Source organism: Acanthochromis polyacanthus, chromosome 1 (genome assembly GCF_021347895.1).
Source record: "Acanthochromis polyacanthus isolate Apoly-LR-REF ecotype Palm Island chromosome 1, KAUST_Apoly_ChrSc, whole genome shotgun sequence".
NCBI lineage: Eukaryota > Metazoa > Chordata > Actinopteri > Pomacentridae > Acanthochromis > Acanthochromis polyacanthus.
Genome location: NC_067113.1, coordinates 12,860,458 through 12,883,875, shown reverse-complemented (window position 1 = coordinate 12,883,875; position 23,418 = coordinate 12,860,458). Strand labels below are relative to the sequence as shown.

Below are 23,418 nucleotides of genomic sequence, written 5' to 3'. Positions count from 1 at the left end.
TCGCGGGGGGTGCTGGAGCCTATCCCAGCTGACTCGGGCGAAGGCAGGGGACACCCTGGACAGGTCACCAGTCTGTCTCAGGGCTACATATACAGACAAACAATCACACTCACATTCACACCTATGGGTAATTTTGAGAAATCAATTAACCTCAGCATATTTTTGGACTGTGGGAGGAAGCCGGAGTACCCGGAGAAAACCCACGCATGCACAGGGAGAACATGCAAACTCCATGCAGAAAGATCCCAGGCCCACCCCGGGATTTGAACCGGGGATCTTCTTGCTGCAAGACGAAAGTGCTAACCACTAGACTACTGTGCAGCCCGACCTTAAAAATATAAAAACTAATTCTGTTGGCTGTAAAAAGACCAAACATTATTCACACTACACAAGTTTAGCTAAAGGATTCCCTTCTGAAGGTCATATTAAACCCTTTATACACACAACTAGTATTAAATGGGAATGTCTTGCAATTTGTAATAATTACAGAGATTGTCTGTGTTCTCAATGCAGTACGAATCTGCCAGTTCAGAATTTTGTAATGTAAAAATTACGTCGCAAATCAGCTATGATATTTTGCCAAACACTGAGGTCCTGTGATAACATTAGCATCTCTGTTGTCTAACTGGTATCTCTGCAATTAGTGGTGATTTTGTACTTTCTGCAAGGTTCTTTTATTCCACTGGACCTTTCTTCCATCTCGTTCACGCTCAAGAATTCTGGAGTTTGCAATGGAAGTTATGAATAAAAATTTGAAGCATTTTAAGGTGTAAATTTAGGAGCTACACAACACAGTGACCCATTCACACAAAGAGTGAGCTCAAATCCATCAGAACATAAAATTCTTGAAGGATGATGTGATGACGTTCATAATAGGCAGCCTATTTTTGCCTGCCTATTATAATCAGACTTCACTTGTCCCATGTGAATGAACATGGACAGATATTGGTGGGGGTAGGGGGTGACTTAGAAAATACATAAGGGTCCTCAGGTAACACTAGTCCTGAGCCAGTACGGATTTGGACACCCCCGGCTCTTTGGTAGTGGTAATATGATCAGCTGATTGCTGAGACCTCTCAAATGAGGTCCATTTTTTCAAGCTGAGAGACTAATAAAATGTTTACGCATTGTTCTGAGGTTCTTACTTGAGCCAAACAACGCAGGTAGTTCCCTTGCAGGTAGTTTCCTTGTTTTGCTGGAAAGTCGTCTGGTGCCCAGCCCTGGTCTGAGTGGCTCTCGTGTTCCTCCATGATGTACTCTCCTGACATTGTGACTGGAGGCAGGGTGAGGCTGGCTGATGGTGCAATGGTACACATGTCCACTGGAGATACTTTTGACTGGAAGCACAGTTTGTGGTTCAGCAGGTCAAAGGTGAAACTGGTTTGTGCTCCTAAACACAAGAAAATGAGAAAAAGAGAATTATAACTCGTTTTTTGAAAGGACTGATAATACCTTAAAACAAATATTAGTAGAAGTGAGACAAGGTAAAAGTATTTTTCAATAAAGTGCTATTAGATTTACTTATAACATGTCAGAAGAGGATCAAGAAGCAATGCTTTAGAAAAAACAGACTCTTCCCTAACCTACCTTGATTCTTAAAATCACTGTCAGATCTATTTTCACTCACCTGTCATACCATGGCTCTTCACGCGGCCCATTTTGTACTCAGCTTTCAGTGAGGGCAGCAGGGCAGCCCCGATGGTGATGCCATCCATCATGGCACTGAACTTGAGAACGATGGGTTTCTTTTCTAGGCCTTCAGGAAGCTGGGGGAACTCATTGGCTTCGACAGGGGTCTGATTGATGCTGGATGCTTTGTCAGAGGGTTGTGGGGTGGGGGTGTCCTCCCTATTAGGAGGCTGACTGTATTAAAGAAAAACAAAACGAAATTCACTCATTGAAAATATGGAAGTACTGCTTTGATTTACTCACACGTGTGTGTGTGTTTTATTATGCAGAGCATTGCAGATAGTGGCTTACATTCAAGTGAGTATCAAATTATAGACAAGTTCTTTAATATACGAAGCACACAACTCTATAAATAAATTAACCAGTCCCTCCAGGAATTTGCGATGTTGCGATCGCGCGAAATCAACCGATCTCCGAGAATTTTGCGCGGCCTTGCAATTTTGTCCAATCACCGCAACTTTCCCGCAATTTTGGCCCTCCTCCCGTGAGTTCCACCAATCATAGCAGCTCCCAGCGCAAACGTAATGCACGTACGTCACCGAATTCACTTCCTTGTTTATGGTTTGAAGATGCAGACATGTGCGATACTAATGTTTCTCTTTTACCAACAAAAATTACTGCTGAAGACCGTGATAAACAATTAATTCACTGATGTTCTTCACCAAAGCGGAGCTAAACTGTTTTACACCAGTGCAATATTGTGGTGGAACACAAAAAAAGGAAAAAATCATCGATTGATAAACATTTAAAAAAAAACAAAAAAACATGAAACATATTAGAACGGCTGAAATGAGCAGACAACAGACCAGACAAATCATGATGGAAACTGTTGCATCCAGATCAGTTAGAGCACTGAAAGAATGAAGGTAAATTAGATTAATTATTCCACCAAAGAACACGGCGGAGTTATGTGATGATCAGCGTGTGTGAATCCTTCCTCTGTTACCAACGTTACTCAAAAACGGATTCGCAGATTGAATGAAATTTTCAGGGTTGGTCAGAAATGACACAAGGACCAAATGATTAGACTTCGGCAGTGGTACGGCTTAAAGTTTGGATCCACGGATTTGTTAAGAATGCATAGCGACACAGCGTCTGATAGCAGCACGGTAACCATGGCAACAGGTGAACGCTACCACAGCGGTCTGCTGATGATCAAATGATTGTGATCCTACAACAAATCTACCACTGTGGACGCATCAGAAATGACACAAAGAACAACTGATTAAATTGTGGGGGTGTCTCTGAGTCCCATCAATTCCCGTCGCATGCTACATATTCATATCACGCGATTCGGTATGTACACATGCAGAACACACACCTGTGTTCAGTGTGAGGTCAGGTAATGAACAGTCTTGGTGGAGGACTGCGCTCTCTCAGTGCTGTTCTTGTTAATTGACGTGACAAGCCGTGAGCGTGTGTCTGAACACGTGTGTGTCAGGAAGTGAAATTAACTTTTTAAGCCACTGACAGATATGTCCAAATATGATTCATTCAATAGTAAATTATCATTTTGTGTCACAAATCTACCAACCACGTCATGTTAAACCAGGATCTGGCTGCTGCTAATTTCCCACCATGGTGTGCCAGCTTTTGTGGAAATGGGTTGGAACGTTAAATAAGTAATTTCGGAATAAATGTCAATTACAGTGTTGAAACATGTTCTACAAGCTGGAAAAAAATGCAGCTTTTTAGCAGTTGTCACCGTCTCCTGCAATTTCATCACAACAAATAAGCTTAAAACATCGCAACTTTTATCGCAATTTTTTAGAAAAGCTGCCGCGAATTCAGGCATTTTCGGCCGCGACAATCACGAAAAACGCCCGCGAAATCCTGGAGGGACTGATTAACATAATTCAGAATATTACCATGGAAACAGACCAACATGCACTTTGAAAGTAGGCACTAGTGCGGATGTGCCGTAGTAACCTGTCACTTGTGTAGATGTAAGATTTTAAGTACAGTTGTCAGTGGTAAACATTTTAGAATCAGCGACTTTGAAAAGTCAGAAGTTAGATTTTGTTTTAAAAAAATAAAAGAGATAAATGAGGCAGACACACATGTTGGAGGGCTGGCGGATGAGGTCAGAGATCTGCTTGGAGAGCTGGTGGGAGCTGCGGACCATCATGCTGTGCAGAGTAGCCGGGTGCTGGGGGATGTTGATCATGATGGCCCCCACTTTAAAGACGGCAGCATTGTTGGTTTTCAGTCCCCGTTGGGCGCTGTACAACGCCTGAGATTTGGCGATGTTACATTTGACCACCGTTCTGAAACAGAGGGGGAAATGTAGTAAGCAAAAGGATGGAAGTCTGATTTGTTGACATGGTGTGGAGGTATGAACGAAAGTGGAATCACTGAGAGGACATCAAACAGTGAAGCACCATGCAGATTCAGACAGCATTCAGTTTTGGATCAGAATGGATAGAACGAGCAATGACAGTGACATACTATAAATGAATAATAATGACCTGAACACTATGGCCAACAAATGCATAGTCACTTATACAGAAAAAAGATTCTGTTTCTAGCTGCAATAGCAAACAACAGATGGTTTATGAATATACTATTCAACTGACATAAAATGCTGAAATATCAAACAGACATTTCAGTATTTTTTTTTGACCGATGACATTAGGAAAGAACATGAAAACTGTACACAAGTGGAGACCTTCTGCTTCTCTCAACTATATGTAACACTTAACTGACCTGCCACCTTTAGACGCAGTAAATTTTAAGATTATAGATATTTGTCATATTTTTGAATATTTTCAGATATTTTGAAGACAAAATGGATAATCACAGAAAAAAAGAAAACAGTAAGCAGGTAATAAAGAAACTGGCAAATTTTCTGCTTTTTAAAAAAATCAACAAGAAACCAATAGATCTTTAAACAGTGGTAGTGGCTTCACTCAAACAAATTTAATGTAGAAAGTCCTGAGAAGCGGCTCATTGAAAATCTATGTGATGGACAGGTGACTGACACAAATGAAGGATGTACAATTAAGGCAGTTGTGTTTTTTGGGCCCCAAATGGCAGCCATAACATACAGAAACTCTTGTTTAGCAGTGCTGGTGGGAGATGTTGGGAAATCCTCCAGTCTATGCAAGTAGTTGGAAGAGAAAGTAAAGAAAAGTCAAAAAAAGAAGAGCACAGGAAAGTGTGACACAGTTCTGAGACACTGTAAGGTGAGAACAGTTTACCACAAGCATCGAGGAGCCATTCAAAGAGAAAATGTGGTCAGCTGTGAAGTGTTTGCTGGCAGTTGTTTTTGTTTTAGATAGTCAAGCTGCATTTATAATAAGGCATTGGATTAATAGAGTAGCTAAAACAGTGGGGCAAGCTTAGCTAGATAAATATGTTGCAATTAAACTGGACCTAGACAACATCTCAAAACAGCTGCTGACAATCCACTAATACATGAGCCGCTGAACTTTAGTTCCGCTTTTGCACTGTAACCTCAAAAGAGTGAAAAGCGAAATATATAATCTTGCATCTCAATATTGGACAAATCTATGTGTAACATTTAACTTCACATGAACCAAAGAATGAAAAGTATAGATAAATATGAACTTGGTCACAGTTACAGCATGAAAACAGGATTAAGTTCCAGCAGGTGCATCACTTAAGCAAACAATCTGTTTAAGTAATAAACTGAATCAAAACAGTGTAGAGATACACACATTAGCCATTCTAAATGCATGACTGCAAGGACTGTAATTGGATTGGGGTGGTTACACATTGTGGAAAGTGCTTGCAGTAAAAAGACAAACTGATGTCAAAATTACCTGACTGAAGGGTGGGAGTGTGATGGAGAATAGAAAACTGCACCTTTTTTTAGTGGTTTTCCAAATGTGCTTATAGACTTTGTATGAAAGCATCCAACTAGAAGTTCTGTTTTTGTTTTAGCATGTGTTTAGAATACAACAAACTAAGAATTTTGATATCCCATTTGACATTATAATAAGTATATTTTGCCAGAGTTGTAATACTTTTAGTTAAAAGCAAATAATCTTCCCTTTATTATACAAGCAATAGCAAATAAAAACACAAAAAATCACTAGCATGTAAACTAAGTTGTGATTAAGCTAAAAGAAAACTGAAATTCACAACAATTTTAAAGCTAATTTGAAATAGAAACATCACTCCAATCATACAACTAAACCTCAATCAACGACAGACACAGTTAAGATCAATACTCTTAAATATGTGAAGCAAAGTTGCAACTCAAAATGTAATTACATGGACTTCTTAAGACTTCCTTACAAGATTAGAATTAAGCCTTCATTTAAGGGATTGAATTGACTGGCTGAACTGAATTAGAATTTATACGTACTGAATGTCTGGTGTTATTCCCTCCAGCAGAACAATGTTTACTCCGCCTATGTGAGCCGATGCACATGTCTCTGTCATTTTCTGGTGCAGGATATCTGCATACAGAAAAAAAAGAAAAAAGATTAGCTCAAACAAAGCAAACTTTTACCTACCAGCAAAAGTTTCTTTTTTTCAGAAATACATCCACCTAACTTGCTTTCAGTTATATTGTGAGTATGGAATCAATCACAGAAGTCCTTTGGGACTTCTGTAAAATTTCATTTCAGACCTTTACTTCTACAACTTTGACTTATTTTTTCCAAAACGCATCAGGAACATTACCCTGCCTCACCTTTCATCTTTTCCTTCAGGGTGAAGCTTCCATGGATCTTCTTCAGTTCGGCCTCCATAGTCAACCCGCCAATGTCTGCTTCGAGGTGTGTGCGGTTCACCATGCCTATGCCGAAGACTATGAGCGTGACATGCTGGGGTTCAGAGCTCACCAAGCTGCGTCGTCTCCCGCCCGCACCTTGCGGCTTGTTGGGCGAGGTCGGTTCCTGCTGCTCGTTCTCAAAGACTACTTTACAGAGCGGCTCTGAGGGGCGACGTCCACCCTCTGCAGAAAAGATGGAGGGGAAAGAAGTATACTTGAGATACAGATTGAAATATTGAACAATAACATCATTTATGTACTTAAATGTCCATGAAGACTACATCAGATTTGTGGAGAATCGTGGTATTTCAGCATAGTGGAATTGCAGGTTTAAAAAAAATAGTGCCTCACTGTCTAATTGACTGACCTAAATTGGACCTGTGAAGACAACTGCACCACATTTCAAAAAAGACTGAGCAAAGTTTTAACCTCCGAGGAACTCATTGTTTCACTGAACCAAGTCTCTTGAAACACTTTACTGACATTACAACCTCTTCTCTTATACTTAATGGACTCCTCAGGGAAGTGCAGGGTCAGAGCAGCAGCAAAAGATCATATCAGGATAAACTGACTAGTAAATAAAATATAATGCAACAAATAGAAGTATGACAATAGAAAAGCACAGCTTTGCAAAATATAAAGCAGGAGTTCATTATTAGCATCAATAATAATTGATAAATAACAGAGGATGAATGCAAAATAAATAGAATATTATGCAGATTAATGGGAAAGAAAGTGACAAATTAAATAATTTGAGAGGTTGATGAAAAAATGGTGACAAAACAGACGATGAGGGGAAGAAAGAACAAGACATATCGAGTGAGAACACAGATATAACAGCCAAGTATGGGTGGCAGAGTGGAGGGTGCAAACGGAGATGAACAAAGGAAGGAAGAAAAATCAAAAATAAAGCATTATCCTAGCAAAATAATGTGTGAAACAAAAGTATAAGAAGGTAGAAGTGAAAAGTAAAGCAGAAAAGAAATGCCTGGTTGGGCTAAAGGACTGAAATTAGGGACTGGATGACTGCTAGACGCTGATTTCCACCTGAAAGGCAGTTCTCTGGGGAGCTTTTCTCCAGGATGCCAGTGGGATCGGAGATGAGGGAGTAGAAGTTGAGCAGCTTGTACATGTTCTGCCAACATTCTGCTGATGGCTCGCTCTGCTCTGAAACCGTGATGGAGTCAGAGTCGTCCATCTGGATCGCCATGTGGTCGGCCACGTCACGCGAGCCCTTTCTTGACACCTGAAAACGTCGTGCAATATTCCAGATTATGAAACAAATAGAAATGTCACAACATGCATCAGGAGGCTGAAGGGCAAATAAACAAGCATTGCTGACTTTTTCCTTTTTTTATTGCCCTGCTCTTTACTCTAACAGTACAGTTATGATGCTGGAAGCTGTCACGATCAACACAGTTAATGAAATTTCTATGCTGTAAACAGACACCTGTCAAATTAACTTTGCTATAAAGAAAAGTAACTCAGGTATTTTAGCAGACTGAAGTTCCTAAGGGAGCTGGTGTAGATCAAGGCTGTGGAATTTACTTGGAGTATGTCACGAAACCCTCCCTAACATTTTTCACGTAATCTATTTTCAAAAGTGCTCTTCAAAGTTTGAAGCTGATGTTCCCACGGCCAAGGCAAAAATAATTGTCCTTGTAAGAAGTATCCAGTCAGACAGCTTTGAAGAAAAAAAAATCAACCATTTTTCAAGTTTTCCAACTATGAACTGAATAAAAAAAACCTTCTCACCAAGAGATCGCACGGGGTTTCTGCTAATGGTGCCCTTTTTGAGAAATTCTGACTTATCTATTGGCTCCCTCTAGGGTTTGTGCGCAGAAAATGACAATTTCTGAGCGATTTTTGTGATTTTACTTATAATACTGAACAGAGTGTGCGGGTGTGACACTAATATATAGACCCTTCTTAGTCTGTTGCTGGTCATTGATAAACCTCCTAAAAATTCATCTGGGTTTACCAAAATGACATATTTAGAAGAATTTTTCAATGACTTTGCCTAAATATGACTAATATGCGTCTCTACATCTTTACCTTCTTTATAATGCGTAGATATATCAATATTTATAGCTTGAAACTATTTGCTACCTCCATCTCCATAACTTGTCCACCATTTGCCTTGATCTGCCTTCTCACCTTACAATTCTAATCAAACCTTATAAATCTACACCACAGATTGGCAGATCATAAGATCGGAGTAATTCAGCAATGTGTTTAAGCTAGAGACTGATTTGAAGAAGAGCAAACTGAATGCTTTGCCATGCCATTGACTGATTATTGACTTCTAGCAAAAAAGTAAAAAATAAAGACCATAGTGCATGTTAACAAGGTAAAAAGTATGATTTCATTAGTCGGCGTCTTTAATGCTGTTTGAGTCGGATTATAAAGTCCCTAGGTACTAGTTGTTCCAAACTGTAGAATAAACAAAGGCAACAGGTGTACAAGACATCGAAAGAGCCCATAATCGTTAGACATCCTGTTGCAGTTTTTCCATTATCAATACCTCATGGTACTCATTTACAGTGCTTATACAGCTAATGTTTTAAGTCTCTATGGCCTGTTTTTCAACAACGCAGTTTTCCTGAAACAATCCACATAATCACTGAAATCACATTTTCCCCATTTTCTTCAAAATAGCTACATAAAAAATATATGCCACTCTTAATGTTACCTTAGAGGTGCGCCGCTCTGAACGTCCGAGGGAGCTCCGTCCTCTGGGCTCCCTTCTTCCCAGTGTGTCCATGCCTGATGGAGGTCCATTAGGGGGTAAAATACCAGCAACCCCTGCTCCTGTTCCTGCTCCTCCGCCTCCACTCAGCCCTCTCTTGCTCTTTAGGGGTTGGGTTCCACTGCGGCCAGCCCCGTTCAGGCTTCCTCGAGAACTGCGGCTGAAGTCCGACGACCTGAAGTGGCGGTATGGCCGGGCCTTGAATGTGGGTGTCGGAGAGGCTGAGCCGGCAGTATAGCGGCTCAGCTTGATGTCGGTCTGTGTGGCCTTGATGTCGTCGATCATGGTGCTGAACTGGTGGATGAGGCGCACTAGGGCCATGTCGACGCGCTGGCTGATGGCCTGGCAGGCTGTCGTGAAGTCACAGTGGAATGTGTTGTAGTGGCGGCGATTGAGGTCATGGAAGGATAGCGGGGCTGCGGTGGGGCCCTGTGGAGTGCTGGTCGACTTCTCCATCACCACCGCATTCAGGCTGAATGTCTCAATCAGCAGCGCTGGCTTAAACTCCAGTGGAGGGAGGTTCACCATGCCTTGTCTATGTATATACAGCGTTATGGAAGTATTTAGAATTCTATATTTCTATTTTTAATACATGCTACACACAGTCACATAAACAACACATTTATTTTCTCATGTTTTTTTATAATATGTATATGTTATGCATAAGAATAGTCTTACCTCCTGGACCGTTTGTTTTTGCGCTCTTTGGAGGTGTCAGAGTCAACGATGTCGGCTCTCAGACATTCGAGGTTACCAGAAAAAGACAAATGCTCTCCAAAATACATCTTGTAACTAAGAGGAGTGGTATCTTGAGCCTGGATGCCTGTGTAACTCAGCAAAGGTTTGAAAACAACCTGACGAGGAGAAAACAGATTATCTATCAATGCAGTGAACGGAGTCAGGTGTTTTTAGAGGCTCAGCTATGATGATTGCAGACAGGACTCCTAACATCTAAAGAATAATTTAAGATAAAAAAGATAAAGTTAGGTAAGACAGAGCTTAATCTGAGATACAGGATGGAGAGTTCAATTCCACTGTTTTTCAGTCTGGCACAGGTGCTATTACTATGAGCAGCACATGATGATACAGATCAATACTTTTTTCTGTCTCAGTGAACAAATTTGGCGACTTGCCAATCAGTGCATTAAGCTTAAATATTGTTACCTGCTTCCATGGAATCAACACACACAAAAAATCTCATTCAAAAAGCTATTTTCAAACCAATTCCAAACCACTTTTCAGTGACCTGCAGATGTTACGTAAATAGCGTTCCCTATGACACCTTAAACACAGAGCACAATAATTAGAACAAATGAGAAAGAAACAGACAGATGTTTAGACAGCACCTGAGCATCGGCAAGCTGAACAGCAGCTGGACACTGGTTGCCTTCCTCAATGTCGGCCATGTCGTCCTGGCTCGTGCTGTGTTGGGAATGTTGGGAGTGGGTCCCATCCAGAGTGTTCTGGTCGCTGGACAGCACTGTGTTGAAGTCTGATGCTGAGGGGATGGTTGGCAGGTTACACGTTCCACCTGAGGGTGTGGGATATATGCGACATAAGGGAAGGTGCTCAGGGTTTTGATTTTCTTTGAAACTTGTGAGCTCTAGTGTGAACAAAAGATTTAACCACTCCAGCTTCACATAACAAAGACAATATAATGAATTACACAGAAGGCAAGAGACAGTGTTAAGGGGAACTTTATGGCCATTTTATGCGCAATTTGAAACTCTAAACAGCCACATCACCTTCACTTAATTTGTTTGTGAGGAGTTGCTGCAGTTAATTTGCTGTGCTGTCATTGGCTCACACCTGGGTGAGTAGAAAATGACAAAGTTAATCGTCTTGGGCACAAATACAGGCATTACACGCATAGAACTGTACCCAGAAGTGCTCTGCACAAGTGTGAAGGTAACATATCTCTTTTCAGTGATCTGCATGAGTGATTCTGAATAATAAACTGCTATTGAGAGAGAATGAAACAAATGCAGTGTGCAGCAGTTTGTAACTTAGAAGACAAGTGGGAGTACAGGGGAACAAGGAGGGAAAATGGCATGCTGTCAGGGATAAGTGGAATTTTAGGTTGCTAAATTCGACTAATGCGCTCTGGTTCTCACAGTATTTCTGACAAGAAGATACAGATGGGTGACAAATGGAAAAGAAAAAACAACTGAGTGTCTTAGTATGGTGTTGGTCCACTATCAGAACAACTTTGTATTGATTTGCAGTGACCCCTCTCTCTAAAGTTGTTCTTATGTTTCTCCTTATATATTGCACTAATGCATCACAGACATCACGTCTTTTCCAAAGACAGAAATGTAGGTGTTACTTTAGTCACTGACGCAACTTAAAAATGTGACACTTGAGCTGTAACTGAAGCTCATACTGACCACACCTCAACAATGAACCCTCTTCTAATGTCACTTCAATCTATTTCTTGCCAACTTGACACAAAACCCAAATCAACTGGGCCTCCTCAGCCTTTTCATACATGACACAGAGCGTGATTGGACGTAACTTGCCAAATAGTGCCATCAAGTCCACTATTCAGGTGCTGCCTTTAATTTGTCACCAGTCTGTATCCATGAGGAAACAACATGACTTTTGTCTCCACAACACAGTAGCACAGCTGCAGGTTTGTAGTCTAGTCACACAGGATTCTGGAAAGTCTATTAAGGTACCTCTTGACTCCAATTAAAACATTTACTATCTTACAAATTTCCCAAAACATGAGAACTACCGTACTACATGATCCTCATAACATATCAGGTGAAGAGATTTTAAAACTGATCAAAAAGAGTCCTGGTCCTGGATTGAGACTCAGTATAACCCAAATCATCAGTGCTAGATATCTGTATTGGCAGTGGAGAAGAGAAAGCGTAACTGGTTTATTATCTTTTTAACAGGTCTGAATGGTGAAAGTCATCACTTGGTTTCTGATCTGTGCTTTGTGAAGAGTATAAAAATTACTTACTTTGGCATTCCTCAGCACAGTAAAATTCAGTTCATCTAATTCTTTTAGCCAATAACAATCTCAGGCCCTAGAATAACAGACACAATCTATACACAGCGGCTTTAATTCACAATTTACCACATTCATTGTTATATTTGCTTTTTTGCCGCTGCAACAAATAACCAATATGAATGAAAGGAATCTTGCCTTGCATCCACACCAACAACATACCTGTCTCCAGGAATTTTTGACGCAAAAAGACCATCACAGAGGTCTAAGTGGACAATAAACTAATGAGGGTGACACACTAGCTGCTGGCTAGCTAATTGGTTCACCAACACCATCAACACAACACTGAGCAACAACCCCTGACCTCCTTCAAGGCTGTTAACTGCCAGTGGTTTGTACTGGTAGCAGTTGTCAGGAGAATCCAGAAAGTCTATTAAAACAACATCACATGGAAATTGAACTGAATCCCTCAGGTGAAGCTACACCGGAAGAAGTGTCATTCAATAGGCATTATAACAAATAATTAATAACAAAAATAAGTATAATCTTGCACATTAGGTTCCAAAGAGATTAAGTAATTGTAATGACACTCCATTTTTTAAATATCCCCTGAATAAAAACAAACAAACAAACAAAACAATTTCAATATGTTAAGTACTGAGAATCTACACTGTTAGCTAAAGCCTAATTCCACAGTGCCTCACCTGTCTGCAGGCTGTTGTGTTGGGAGCGGTTAACTGGAGACTCCTGAGCTCCAGCCCCAGTCCTGTTGCCCACAGCGTTGGACATCCAGTTGTAAAAGCTGACAGAAGAGGGCTCCGACAAAAGTGGGTGCTCGGTAAGCATGTCTGTCCCTAAGCTGTTTCCTGAACAGCAAAGGAAGGAGATTGAGAGCACATTGCATCATGGAACACACCACAAAAACTGGACATCAGAGACTGACTGACTGCTGTGCGTGAATAAATTCTTTTTTCATGTAGGCACATAGGGTTAATGTAAATTTGGGAATTACAAAAGTAAAGGCAAGGACAGGGTCTCTACAATTTTCAAACTCTCACACATTCTCATCAAAAAAGTTGCACGAACATTAAATGAAGGTGATGTGTGTTTCTTATCACTTTGTGCTTCTCCTTCTTTGGTGCATCTGGTTAGTCAGTATGGTAGAAAAAGTTTAAAATGAGTATTCCTGCTTTGATGAAGTGAGGTGATACTGGGTGGGATTACAGAATGTTTGAGTGAAATAAATTGGGGGATGCATCATTTGTTCATAGTGAGCATGTGGCTGAGGAGAGACCATGCTGGAATTTACTATTATCATGTAACTGAACTGTAGAGGTCAGTATTGGAACAAAAATGACAGACTATTAAATGTTGTTCCAAAAAAAAAAAAACTTTCTCGTGATCAGCAGTTACCAGAACCTTCCACATACTGCAGTTAGCATCAGTGAGTACCTGTGCGAGTAAGGGAGCTGCTCTTCGCTGCGGTGGCGGCAGACGGTTCGTTCCTCTGAGGCGTGCCCTCCAGCAGGTTGTGCAGACTCCGAAAGCTGCCTGTCAGATTGCTCAGGAGACTCTCCTTCCTGGGGCTGTCCTTGGCCGGCAAACCGGCTCGGCTCACATGGGCGGGTGAGTCAGCTGCTGTGTCACCGCTGGTGTAGCTCAGCGACTGGTAGGGGTGAGAGCCCTGGGTACCACAAAAGTACAGATTGCTAAGAGTAGGTTTACATCACATCATTTTTCACAAGTTGCCTGCGTTTTTTTTAATGTTAATAGCAGCTGGGATATACTGTGTCTGGCAACATTATGAGAAGGATGAACCTTAAGCTGAGGAAATACTTTTTCGACAAGTGCTGAGGTACCCCAACTCACCCAAAGATGGCATAAACACATCACACTTTAATTTGGCAGAGTGAGAAAAATGTCATCTCCCCACTCAGTGTAATCTCAAATCCCTCTTGGCTTTCCAAAAGTGGAATCACCTTGACACCACAGTCAACACAGCTCAGAGAGTTTGCTGAGGAGTGCTTTTTTCTTCTAAAGAAGTTCAAAACACTCAGTTAAGCAATAGATTATTTTAGAGCTGCATCCACAATCTAGAAAATATCAGAAATTTGAAATCACTGGTTATAAATGACCATTTTTTACTCTGTTTTGTCCAACCAATGGTAAAAGTGTATTAACCCTTTACGCTTCAGTGCGTCGTAGGTGTACCGCCGGCGGTACACCTACTAATTTGCATAGGAATTTCAAGAATGTCAGACGGCTGCAAACCCGATTATACAAACACTATACGCCGATGGAAAGCTTAGATTCTCATGAATTCGCCGGTATAAACCACTTTCAGATGTGATTACCACAGCGGGTGAGAAAAACACATTTTGTCCGACAAAAACAAATATTCATCCATCCGTTCTCTATACACGGCTTCAACGCACACAGCGCGACTCACATTTCCGGGTTCATTATTACACACAAAAAAAAGATTCCACAAAAAACGGCCATAATCCAACCTTTTACATCCAGACAACACAAGCCAGTAAACTATTTTGTCCAAAACATGTCCTGAAGTCGGTATAAAATCGTTTTCAAGGAAATGCACCTCGCGATGTGCGTCCAATATTCCCTGTATTTTTCGTCATTTTTTTTATTTAAAAATAGAATATTAGCGATTTTTTGTACTGAAAACGGCTGGAATTGACTGAAGCTTAAAGGGTTAAAGTTACTGTCACATAAAACAAGACAAACCAGGCAATATTTACATTTAGGGAGCTGAAATTACGGAACCTTTTGCATTTTTACTTGGAAAATGCATCACTTTTTAAATTCTCTGTAGATTGATGGAATGAATAATTACACCTAAAGTGTTTTTGGTTTGTTTGGATTGTATTTGTGCCATACTAAGAACAGTACAAGCAGTTCAGAAAGAGCAAGAGAATAGCTTTGAATGTTTGATTTTCTGATACCTTGCCATGCAGTAGTACTCCTTTGGGAGACATGAAATAACATTTCCACAAATAGTGGAGACGAGAAAATTACATTTTCACCATTATCACTGCACACGCAAGTTTGATTTACTAAAACTGTATCCTACTATCTGTACAATCTGATTTGCATACAGCATGCATATGAATGTTGCTCTATAAGGAGATATGGATATATGAATGATGTCTGTTACAGATATGGAAATGTGTATGTTCATGCATACAAGGGACTTAACTAAGACATGCAGGCTAAATCTCAAAGTTTTACCTTTATCCTGAGTGCAGATTCGCTGTGTGTATGGGACTTGGAAAGTTTCCTCATGATCTCCACACCACTGACAGGACCAGAGTTCGCCTCTTTTGGTGGCGGGCGGCTGCATGCTCCCTCCAGCAACATGGTGTGTTCACTCACTGTGGCTTCACAATAGTAACATAAAATAAAACTCCTAGAAAACCCCTGTGAAAACCTGCTAGAAAAAGTAAATCTATAGACTCATACTGACATTCATCTGTTCATCTCTTTTCTGCATACAAGCGTTAATTGTTTATTTCTTTGCAAACATTAAATAAGCAAAGGTTAAGAATTTCACAGTCCATCTGTGGGAACAGATGGGCGGTTCAAAATATCATTAGCACACTGAAAGCTGAAAGTTCCCACCTGCGTCAAATTCAAATTCAGCTCCATCAGCACTGGTGTCACTCTGCAGAGCAGCTCCATTGTCCAGGCCCAGGATGGCGTCACCCAGGCTCTGCTGAGGCTCCTTAGGTTTGGTAAGCTGGTTGGGCCTGATCAGACCAATAGCCTTGAATCCCTGAGTTACAACAATGAATTTCATCCATTGTCTGGCCAAAGCTACCAGACCCTTCTTTAGAGTCACCAGAGCTGGGACACCATCATTCTGGGATGGAAGGAGTAGAGGGGGAAAAAGTGGGTTAGTGCTGCCGTTTCACACTGATGATGGAATAATTCAAATAGTGAAGGGGAGCCAAGAGCACTTCGAACCAATTACAATAACTGGCAGTTGTTTTTTTGAGTTATAGCTTAATTTTAACAGTCTTTTTAATCACATTCAAGTTGAGACTTTTGTAAGACTGAACCCTCCCACTCACCATGGTAGCCTCCTCTATGACAGAGTAGTCGGCTTGTTGCAGGTAGCGGTGCAGGATATTACAAAGCATACAGGAGGGATTCTCATGCAGGTAGCGAGCTCGTTTAGTCACACGGTTGTACTTGCTCCTGATCGGGATATGGATGCTCTTTTTCTGCAGAGGAGTGACAAATTGTATGAAAATGAAAAATGCATATAGCAAACAAACATACTTAAGCTGCAGAGAGTTCTGAAACGTTTCACATTACAAAACTTCGAGTTAATTTAAAATAAAGATTTATTCTGTCCATATTTGTACTGCTGACCTCAAGAGCTTCTGTCATAATGCAGCCCATAACGGCACAGATGCGCAGTGTGCCCTCCATGTCCAGTTTGCGGAGAGAAGATTTGAGCTGGTCAATGGGAACCAACCAGGCTCCAATGGCAGGTGTGGCAGTGCTGAGCAGGTTCAACTGCCTACGCACAACAGAGAGCCAGAGGATTTGTGATCATTTGATTTACTATTGATCGGTGTAACCTAAAATATAGTAATACATTTTTCCTCTGTTGCAGTTAAGATACTAAAAGCCATAACATGAATTAACATAATGTAAGCAACATTTGCTATATTTAAAGTGTTCCTGATTATATTTTGAACTATGGGTTCAATTATTTGTGTTTTTTTACCATAAATAACAGATTTATTGTAATTAGATGAATGATTTTATTTTTTATAAGGAAGTCTATATAGTCAGTGCAGTCATACCTGGAGATGGCCTGTGAAGGTGAGCGCACATTAGTGGGAGCAGCAAAACTGAACCAGATCTCTCTGATGGTCAGCTTCATACTGCTGGAATCAGGTGGTGGGGGCATGAGAGGGAGATCTTTCTTGAGATCATCAGACTCGACCCCTTCATCCTACAGAACAGATGTTAACAGCATTCAACAAGCAATGCCATACCACTGAAATAGATTCACTGCTGCAAGTAGAGTCGCAAACTGTCAGCCCTGTTATACTTTTGACTTATCATAACATATCTTTTAGATCAAAGGGGATCCTGGCTAATTTGTTGACTTCAATCTCTTCCCTCTCAAACTAATTGGGAAGTTGAATCCGTTCATTTCAAATTAGTCAAACTTTTTGATCCACATCTGAACATCTTATTGTACTAATTCTGTGCGAGCAAAACAGCTGCTCAAATTTGAATCAAAAACTGGCAACAGGCAGTGACATTTGTTTGGAAAGGAGATCAAACCAATGCAGCAAAACTTTTTTTACTTTTAGTGACATTTAGAACCTTTTTAACCTGTTGCAGGACTTCCTTGTTGAGATGTGATTTCTTCATGACTCTGGCTGTACGTTTGGGCTGGTTTTCATGCTGCAGAATGAATTTGGAAGCAACTGAACATCTCCCTGATGATGGGCACAATCTTGCCCGTACTTAATACAATTAAATAATCAACTTATTCTGATCCCATCCTCAACTCTATTGGCAGAAATTCAGCCCCAAACCTGTGAAGAGCCTCCTCCATTTCACTGTTGCCTGCAGACACTCATCCTTCGCCAGTCCTTTAGCGGATAAGCTGCCTTCTGTCAGAGCCAAATATTCGTCTGCACATCAGTTCTTGTTTTTGTGTGCAGGTAAGTCACTCTGCTTTTTGGCTGCAAGCTGCAAGAAAAACTACTTCCAACCAGACTTTCCCAGACTGTAGATAGATGTACCAGGTTCCCACCGGCTTCTGAGCTGATGGCACTTCTGGACATCCTCCAATTTTGAAGGAAAGTAAGACTGATATCTTTCAACTCGGTTAACCCTTTAGGCGCCAGAGCTTTTTCAACGAAATATTCAGTTTTGATATTTTTTCAAAAGGTTGCAACTTGAAAATGGTTAGAGATAAAGGCAAACTGTAAATGAGAAAAATCATCAGTATGACCCAAAGTTTATGATGGGAGTAAATTCACTCATCTAATTTGCATATTATGACGTCACCAGGCGGCGACATACGGATTACATAACTTTATTGATGTTTATCGATCAAGATGGTTTTGTTTGGCTCAGAATTTGTCAGATCCCTGTCTCCACAATACTCAACAGGCTCATCAAAATGTCTGATCCACTTGTGACACTCTTCCTCATCTGTCAAGCAAACCCAGCCATCATCATTGTCATTTACGACGGGGCCGTGAACGCCACTGCGGCCTCCAACGTTATTATCAGTGCATTTTCTCCCGCGTCTGCTGCTATTTCCACGTTTTTTGCATCCCCGCTATACCCCTCATCATTAGCGGTGTTCTGACCATCCCTGCTACACCCACCACGTCCCCTCCTGCCACTCCGGACCCGGTGAAGCAAAGCATCGGCTCCAGCATGTGCTGCTTGTGGACTGTCATGTCGCACCGACCCGCTGCCGTTACGCACAGACGCAGCGTCACTTTCTGTCTCACTGGACGACTGAACATCTTCATCAGAGGGTGAATATTCCTCTTCAGAATCTGAGTAAGCCATTACTTGACAAAGTACTTTGTCAGCATTGACCAGACCTCTCGGTATGGTGAGTTTTCTCGCTCTAAAATGCGCCGTCTTGCGCTCTGACTACGATCTCGTCTCCTCGGTTTTCAAACTCTATAAACTCCAAAACACGCCCACAAATGATGCTCAGATTGAAGTTCCAGATGTCTGCCATCTCCTGGTATAAAGTAGTAACTACATGAGGCACTATATTTGAAGCTGTGGCTTGTTATGTTCAGCAATGTTGTTTGCCGCAATATTGCAACTTTGGCGCTTAAAGGGTTAGCTCAGTTTTGTGCCCTCGGTCTGTATTTGTGCTTCTGCAGAAAAGTTTCAACAGCACATCTCAAAACGCTTGTCAGCTGTGTCATTTCTGCCTGCCTGGCGATGCAGAATGACCATGTTGTATTTTGTTGCTGTGCTCTCTTCTGCCATGATGTAACATTTTTAGATGCAACCACCACTTCTTCACTATGACTGTGTCTCACATAGTCTCATTGACTCTACACATTGTTTCAGTTAATGATTTTGATTCAAACTACTATTAGTTCCTTTGTTTACTCATGTTTGGCATCACTGTTTAATCATGTACTAGCCTATATAGCTAAAAATTTCTTATGTTGTCTTACATCAGGGAGGTGACCTGTTATTTGGTTCCTGTGTTTAGCTCAGACAAATACCTCACTGGAACATTTTATATGTATAAAGATACTTTGGTAATCCAAAATATGATATATCCTATTAAAATCAATGCAGGAGACATAAAAAAATAAACTAAGACAATTATTTTTGGTAAAATATGTTAATGTCAACCATTTTTGCACAGTACAAAATGGTTATGTGCAGACATAACATGTGCATGACCTTGCAAAAACTGCTAGAAGATGTGGAGTTCAACTCTGCAGCACTAGAAGTCTATGGTAAAATATGGAGATTAATCTGGTTTGAACTCATTAAATACAGCAGAGTTTAAGATATATTTTTCTAAGCCTGACCAAGAAAAATTCTGAGGAAGGGACGCATTTTTTAGCTACTTCACAGTGAAAAGTTTTTTTCAGTATCTCACCTGGTCATCTGAGTCTGAGTGCTCATTGACATCAGATGCAGGACTGATAGCATCTTGTGGCAGGTTGTCATCAGATACATCAGTACTGTAACCACTTCCCGTCTGAGAGCCTGTCGAACCGTTGGATTTAGACATTCCTGTCTTCCCTCCAGTGTCAGAGCGCCCCATCACTCCAAAAGCATTGTAAAGAATGGCTCCGGACTGACGGCCCCCTGTGACACAATGCGGAATACATTCACAAATCTGTACACAACAGCCCTACATCCTCAACTCACCTTTAAAATTTCAATTCTCATTGCCCTAAATATAGAAATGACCACTGCTAAAAGCATCTGGTTTGGTTTACCTTTCACTGTAAGGTTCTCAATCCCACATTCAAACATGATCCAGCCCCATTTCTCCAGAGATGTGGCGGAGCGACCTAAATCGCTTGTTGTGGCCTGAGCATCAGTTTCATCCACCAATGAAAACTCCTCCATTTCTTCCAAGCCAAATAACACTTTGGATTTTTCAAAAGGGATGGCTGTGATAGCACATGTGCCGATGTCTAAAAGAGAAGGAGCAATGCAACTTTTTAAAAATGTCACGTACATTTTTAAAAAAATACTCACAACAACAACAAAACCTTTAGAATCTAAAATAAGTTCATGAACAGGATCTAAACTCTTGGTGTAGTGCAGGTCAAGTGAAGGTATTTTTTCATGTTGTTAATATGCTGAATGAGTTGCCCTAAGACAAATAGGTTGCAGGTGAGCTTAAATGTCAGTGTTAGACTTTCAAACAAGGCCATCAGTCTCTTCAACCAACCTGTGGAGTCTAGGCCTCGAAGCTGGCTGTGGATACGGTGGATATTGAGTCTTGCAGCAATCTCTTTGCCTTTCTCGATTCCTGCATTGGAGCGCAATGAGCCAGACGACTGTGGCTGCATCTTGGTGGCTGAGGCGTACTTGTCCAGCATGACAGAGGGTCGCCCATGCTCAGTGGTGTTGGGAGTCTCCTCAACAATACCCCTGAAAGAAGCAGAAGGAAAATGTAAATTTTCAGTCACTCTTGCCTGCTTATATTCACAACAGAAATCATTATAAAGTATTTTCTGCTGATTTTGTACTCTAAACATTAGAAGATTAGTTTCAAATGAAAAAAATCTGAATCCCTAATGCTCATCCTTCTGAATTACTGAAAAGGTGAGTGCTTTGTGAAAAGACTGCACTGCAACAACCACAACACAGTATGTAAAACAGAAATTTCTTCCGAGAAAAGCGACACTCCAAAAAGCTTCGTCATTGTATCCACACAAACACACATGACATGACGAGTAGTGGGGGCATTACCTGTTCATCCTAAATTGGGTAGCAATCCTGTCGAAGCACAGCGCCACTAGAGACACGTGTGTGACACACTTAGTGGAGCAAGACGGTGACCCTTCCTCTACAGACGCCTGCAGGAGGCAAAGGTTCACCTGCATAGAAAGCAAAAACACAATTAATCCAAAATGAACTAAACTGCTGCACGGGCTGAAAAATACAATTCTTTAAAAAATAAGTTAAGACTCTAGATTCTGTGGACCTGAAATACAGAGATGTCCACAAAAATATCTTGAATTAGATCAAATTTTGTGTGACTAAGATGAATAGAACAATAAAACCCTGAGTCACACAGTCACTGTGTTTAAGGCTATGTGTCCCAAATTTACGATTACCGATGTCCTCTTGATATAAGGGCATAAAGAAGACAAAAACAAAATCAAAACTGAAATGGTTCTTACATATCCATACATCTGGTTGATGTCAATAAGCATTACCTTCTACTCATTTGAAAAAACTGTATATTCTAAATGGCTTGGATAATACAGAAAACCTTTCAGCGGTAATATCTCTGTTTGCTCTTTTCTACTAAAACAACAACAAAAAAACAGGCTTAATAACTGGACACAATGTCAATATTCTACACAAATGCAGAGTGTCTTCTACATACACTGTGTCAATGTAAAGTGATCTACAGTAGTGCTCATGATTCTATGCTTGCTCTTCAGTCTCTTGTGATCAGTGCACATTCTGAGGAACGCTGTTGGCCTCTCATTATTCTGGGTCATGGGTCTCACCTTGGGGACGGAGACATTGGCTTGAAGGCCCTTGATTTTCACATTATCTGGTTTGACGGACAGGTCCGTCTGGCCATGGGAGATGTTGAGGGAGACAGGGGTCGTGCCCTCTGTCTTGGACAGCTTGTGCTCCTGCTTGCCTGTTTGGCTCTTTGTGGATTCAGGCCCAAAACAGAGAGACATCAGTCAGTGAGCAACAAAACCTGCTTCAATCCACTTTTAAATGGAGAATCTTCTTTAGTTAAATGTCCAAACATTTAAATTGGAAACATTTGCATATCCAGCTGCTTGATATGGCTCTGTTCTGTGAGTTGTTGTACTTACAGACTCTGTGACTGTGGACTTGCTGATCTGATAGGCTTCATTGAGGACTTTTCCATGGAGGTCATCCAGAATGGCTGCTGGGTGTCGGATACTGGCAAAGTGGACCATGGACTCGATGTATCTGAAATCAAAGGTACATAAACTTTGCAATAAAGCTCACAGTGTCACAAAATTAGAAAGATTTAGTTTTATGTCACTAATATTTTGCTTAATTTGTAAGGGCAATATAAAAATTATTTCACATAGAAAAATCATGCATAAGCCTTTTTAAACGTTGCCCACATTTGGACGTTCTAGCCGCAGTTTATGAGTTTCCAAACTCCGTCAGCCAAGACACTGATGCTTCTAAGAGCATTGTTAACCCAGAGCCGTTAGCCTTTGGCAAACTAAACAGTCACGCTGCCAGACAATCAAGAATGAGGCCAGACTCTGAAGCACTGTCAGCAGAATTTTACATTCAAGACGCAATGTGCTTAGGGATTAAGGTCAAATCTTAGCCTCAGGCTAAAAATAACCCTTAACTATGAAAGTACAGTGTGAGGAAAATTTTGTGTCAGCAGGCATGTTTATGTAAATAAGGTTTTTCTAACCAACACTGATAATGTAGCTTTAAGAGAGATGTGGCCAAAGAGGGACCATGACAAGTCAGGATATACTGAAAGCTTAAACAACATAAAAAACTGCTACAGAAAGTCTGATTGCTACCTGTCCAGGGATTCAGCAACAAGGGGTGTGAGCACCACATTGATGGCCCCCTTCACCTCCACAATGGCAGTAGTTCTGGTCTGAGCAAGAGGCTGCTCCAAAGTCCAGTCATCTGTCATCGTGTCCTCATCTGTGTTCTCCATGGCCCTCTTATCCAGAGGAGTATATGGTGTACTGAAAACACAAAGAGACAATCATATCTGGCATTAAAGACAATAAAAGTTTGCAATCTCAAGAGACAGCGTCAGGTAAAAATCACTTGTGTGCTAATATGCAAAAGGTGCCTGATATATAATTTGCAGATAAGAAACAATAATAATCACTGGGTATCATATTGTCTCTGCAACAATCAATAGCAAAAAAAATAATAAGAAAACAAAAGATTACTTATCAATGAGAAGAATGAAACTACAAACTGAGGAATCTCGATATTTAATGACGTTTAATACATAAAGTAAAAAACAGAATTTGCTCCCACTCAGATATGTTATTTTTGGAGATT

The 23,418-nt window shown here is 40.8% G+C and overlaps 1 protein-coding gene across 1 annotated transcript in view; it reads right to left on the bottom strand.

Annotated features, from left to right (window-relative positions):
- Window positions 1-23,418, bottom strand: part of kiaa1109 (KIAA1109 ortholog) — a 103,104-nt gene that overhangs the window by 35,298 nt on the left and 44,388 nt on the right. Inside the window, 24 exon segments of the mRNA XM_051941604.1 lie at window positions 1,146-1,390; window positions 1,628-1,863; window positions 3,750-3,956; window positions 4,737-4,787; window positions 6,023-6,116; window positions 6,353-6,616; window positions 7,481-7,679; window positions 9,126-9,717; window positions 9,861-10,036; window positions 10,529-10,713; window positions 12,846-13,007; window positions 13,594-13,825; window positions 15,391-15,539; window positions 15,781-16,021; window positions 16,233-16,385; window positions 16,537-16,687; window positions 16,977-17,128; window positions 19,787-19,998; window positions 20,133-20,333; window positions 20,594-20,796; window positions 21,118-21,245; window positions 21,888-22,037; window positions 22,212-22,332; window positions 22,917-23,090. Coding sequence (XP_051797564.1) covers window positions 1,146-1,390; window positions 1,628-1,863; window positions 3,750-3,956; window positions 4,737-4,787; window positions 6,023-6,116; window positions 6,353-6,616; window positions 7,481-7,679; window positions 9,126-9,717; window positions 9,861-10,036; window positions 10,529-10,713; window positions 12,846-13,007; window positions 13,594-13,825; window positions 15,391-15,539; window positions 15,781-16,021; window positions 16,233-16,385; window positions 16,537-16,687; window positions 16,977-17,128; window positions 19,787-19,998; window positions 20,133-20,333; window positions 20,594-20,796; window positions 21,118-21,245; window positions 21,888-22,037; window positions 22,212-22,332; window positions 22,917-23,090 — 4,678 coding nt within the window.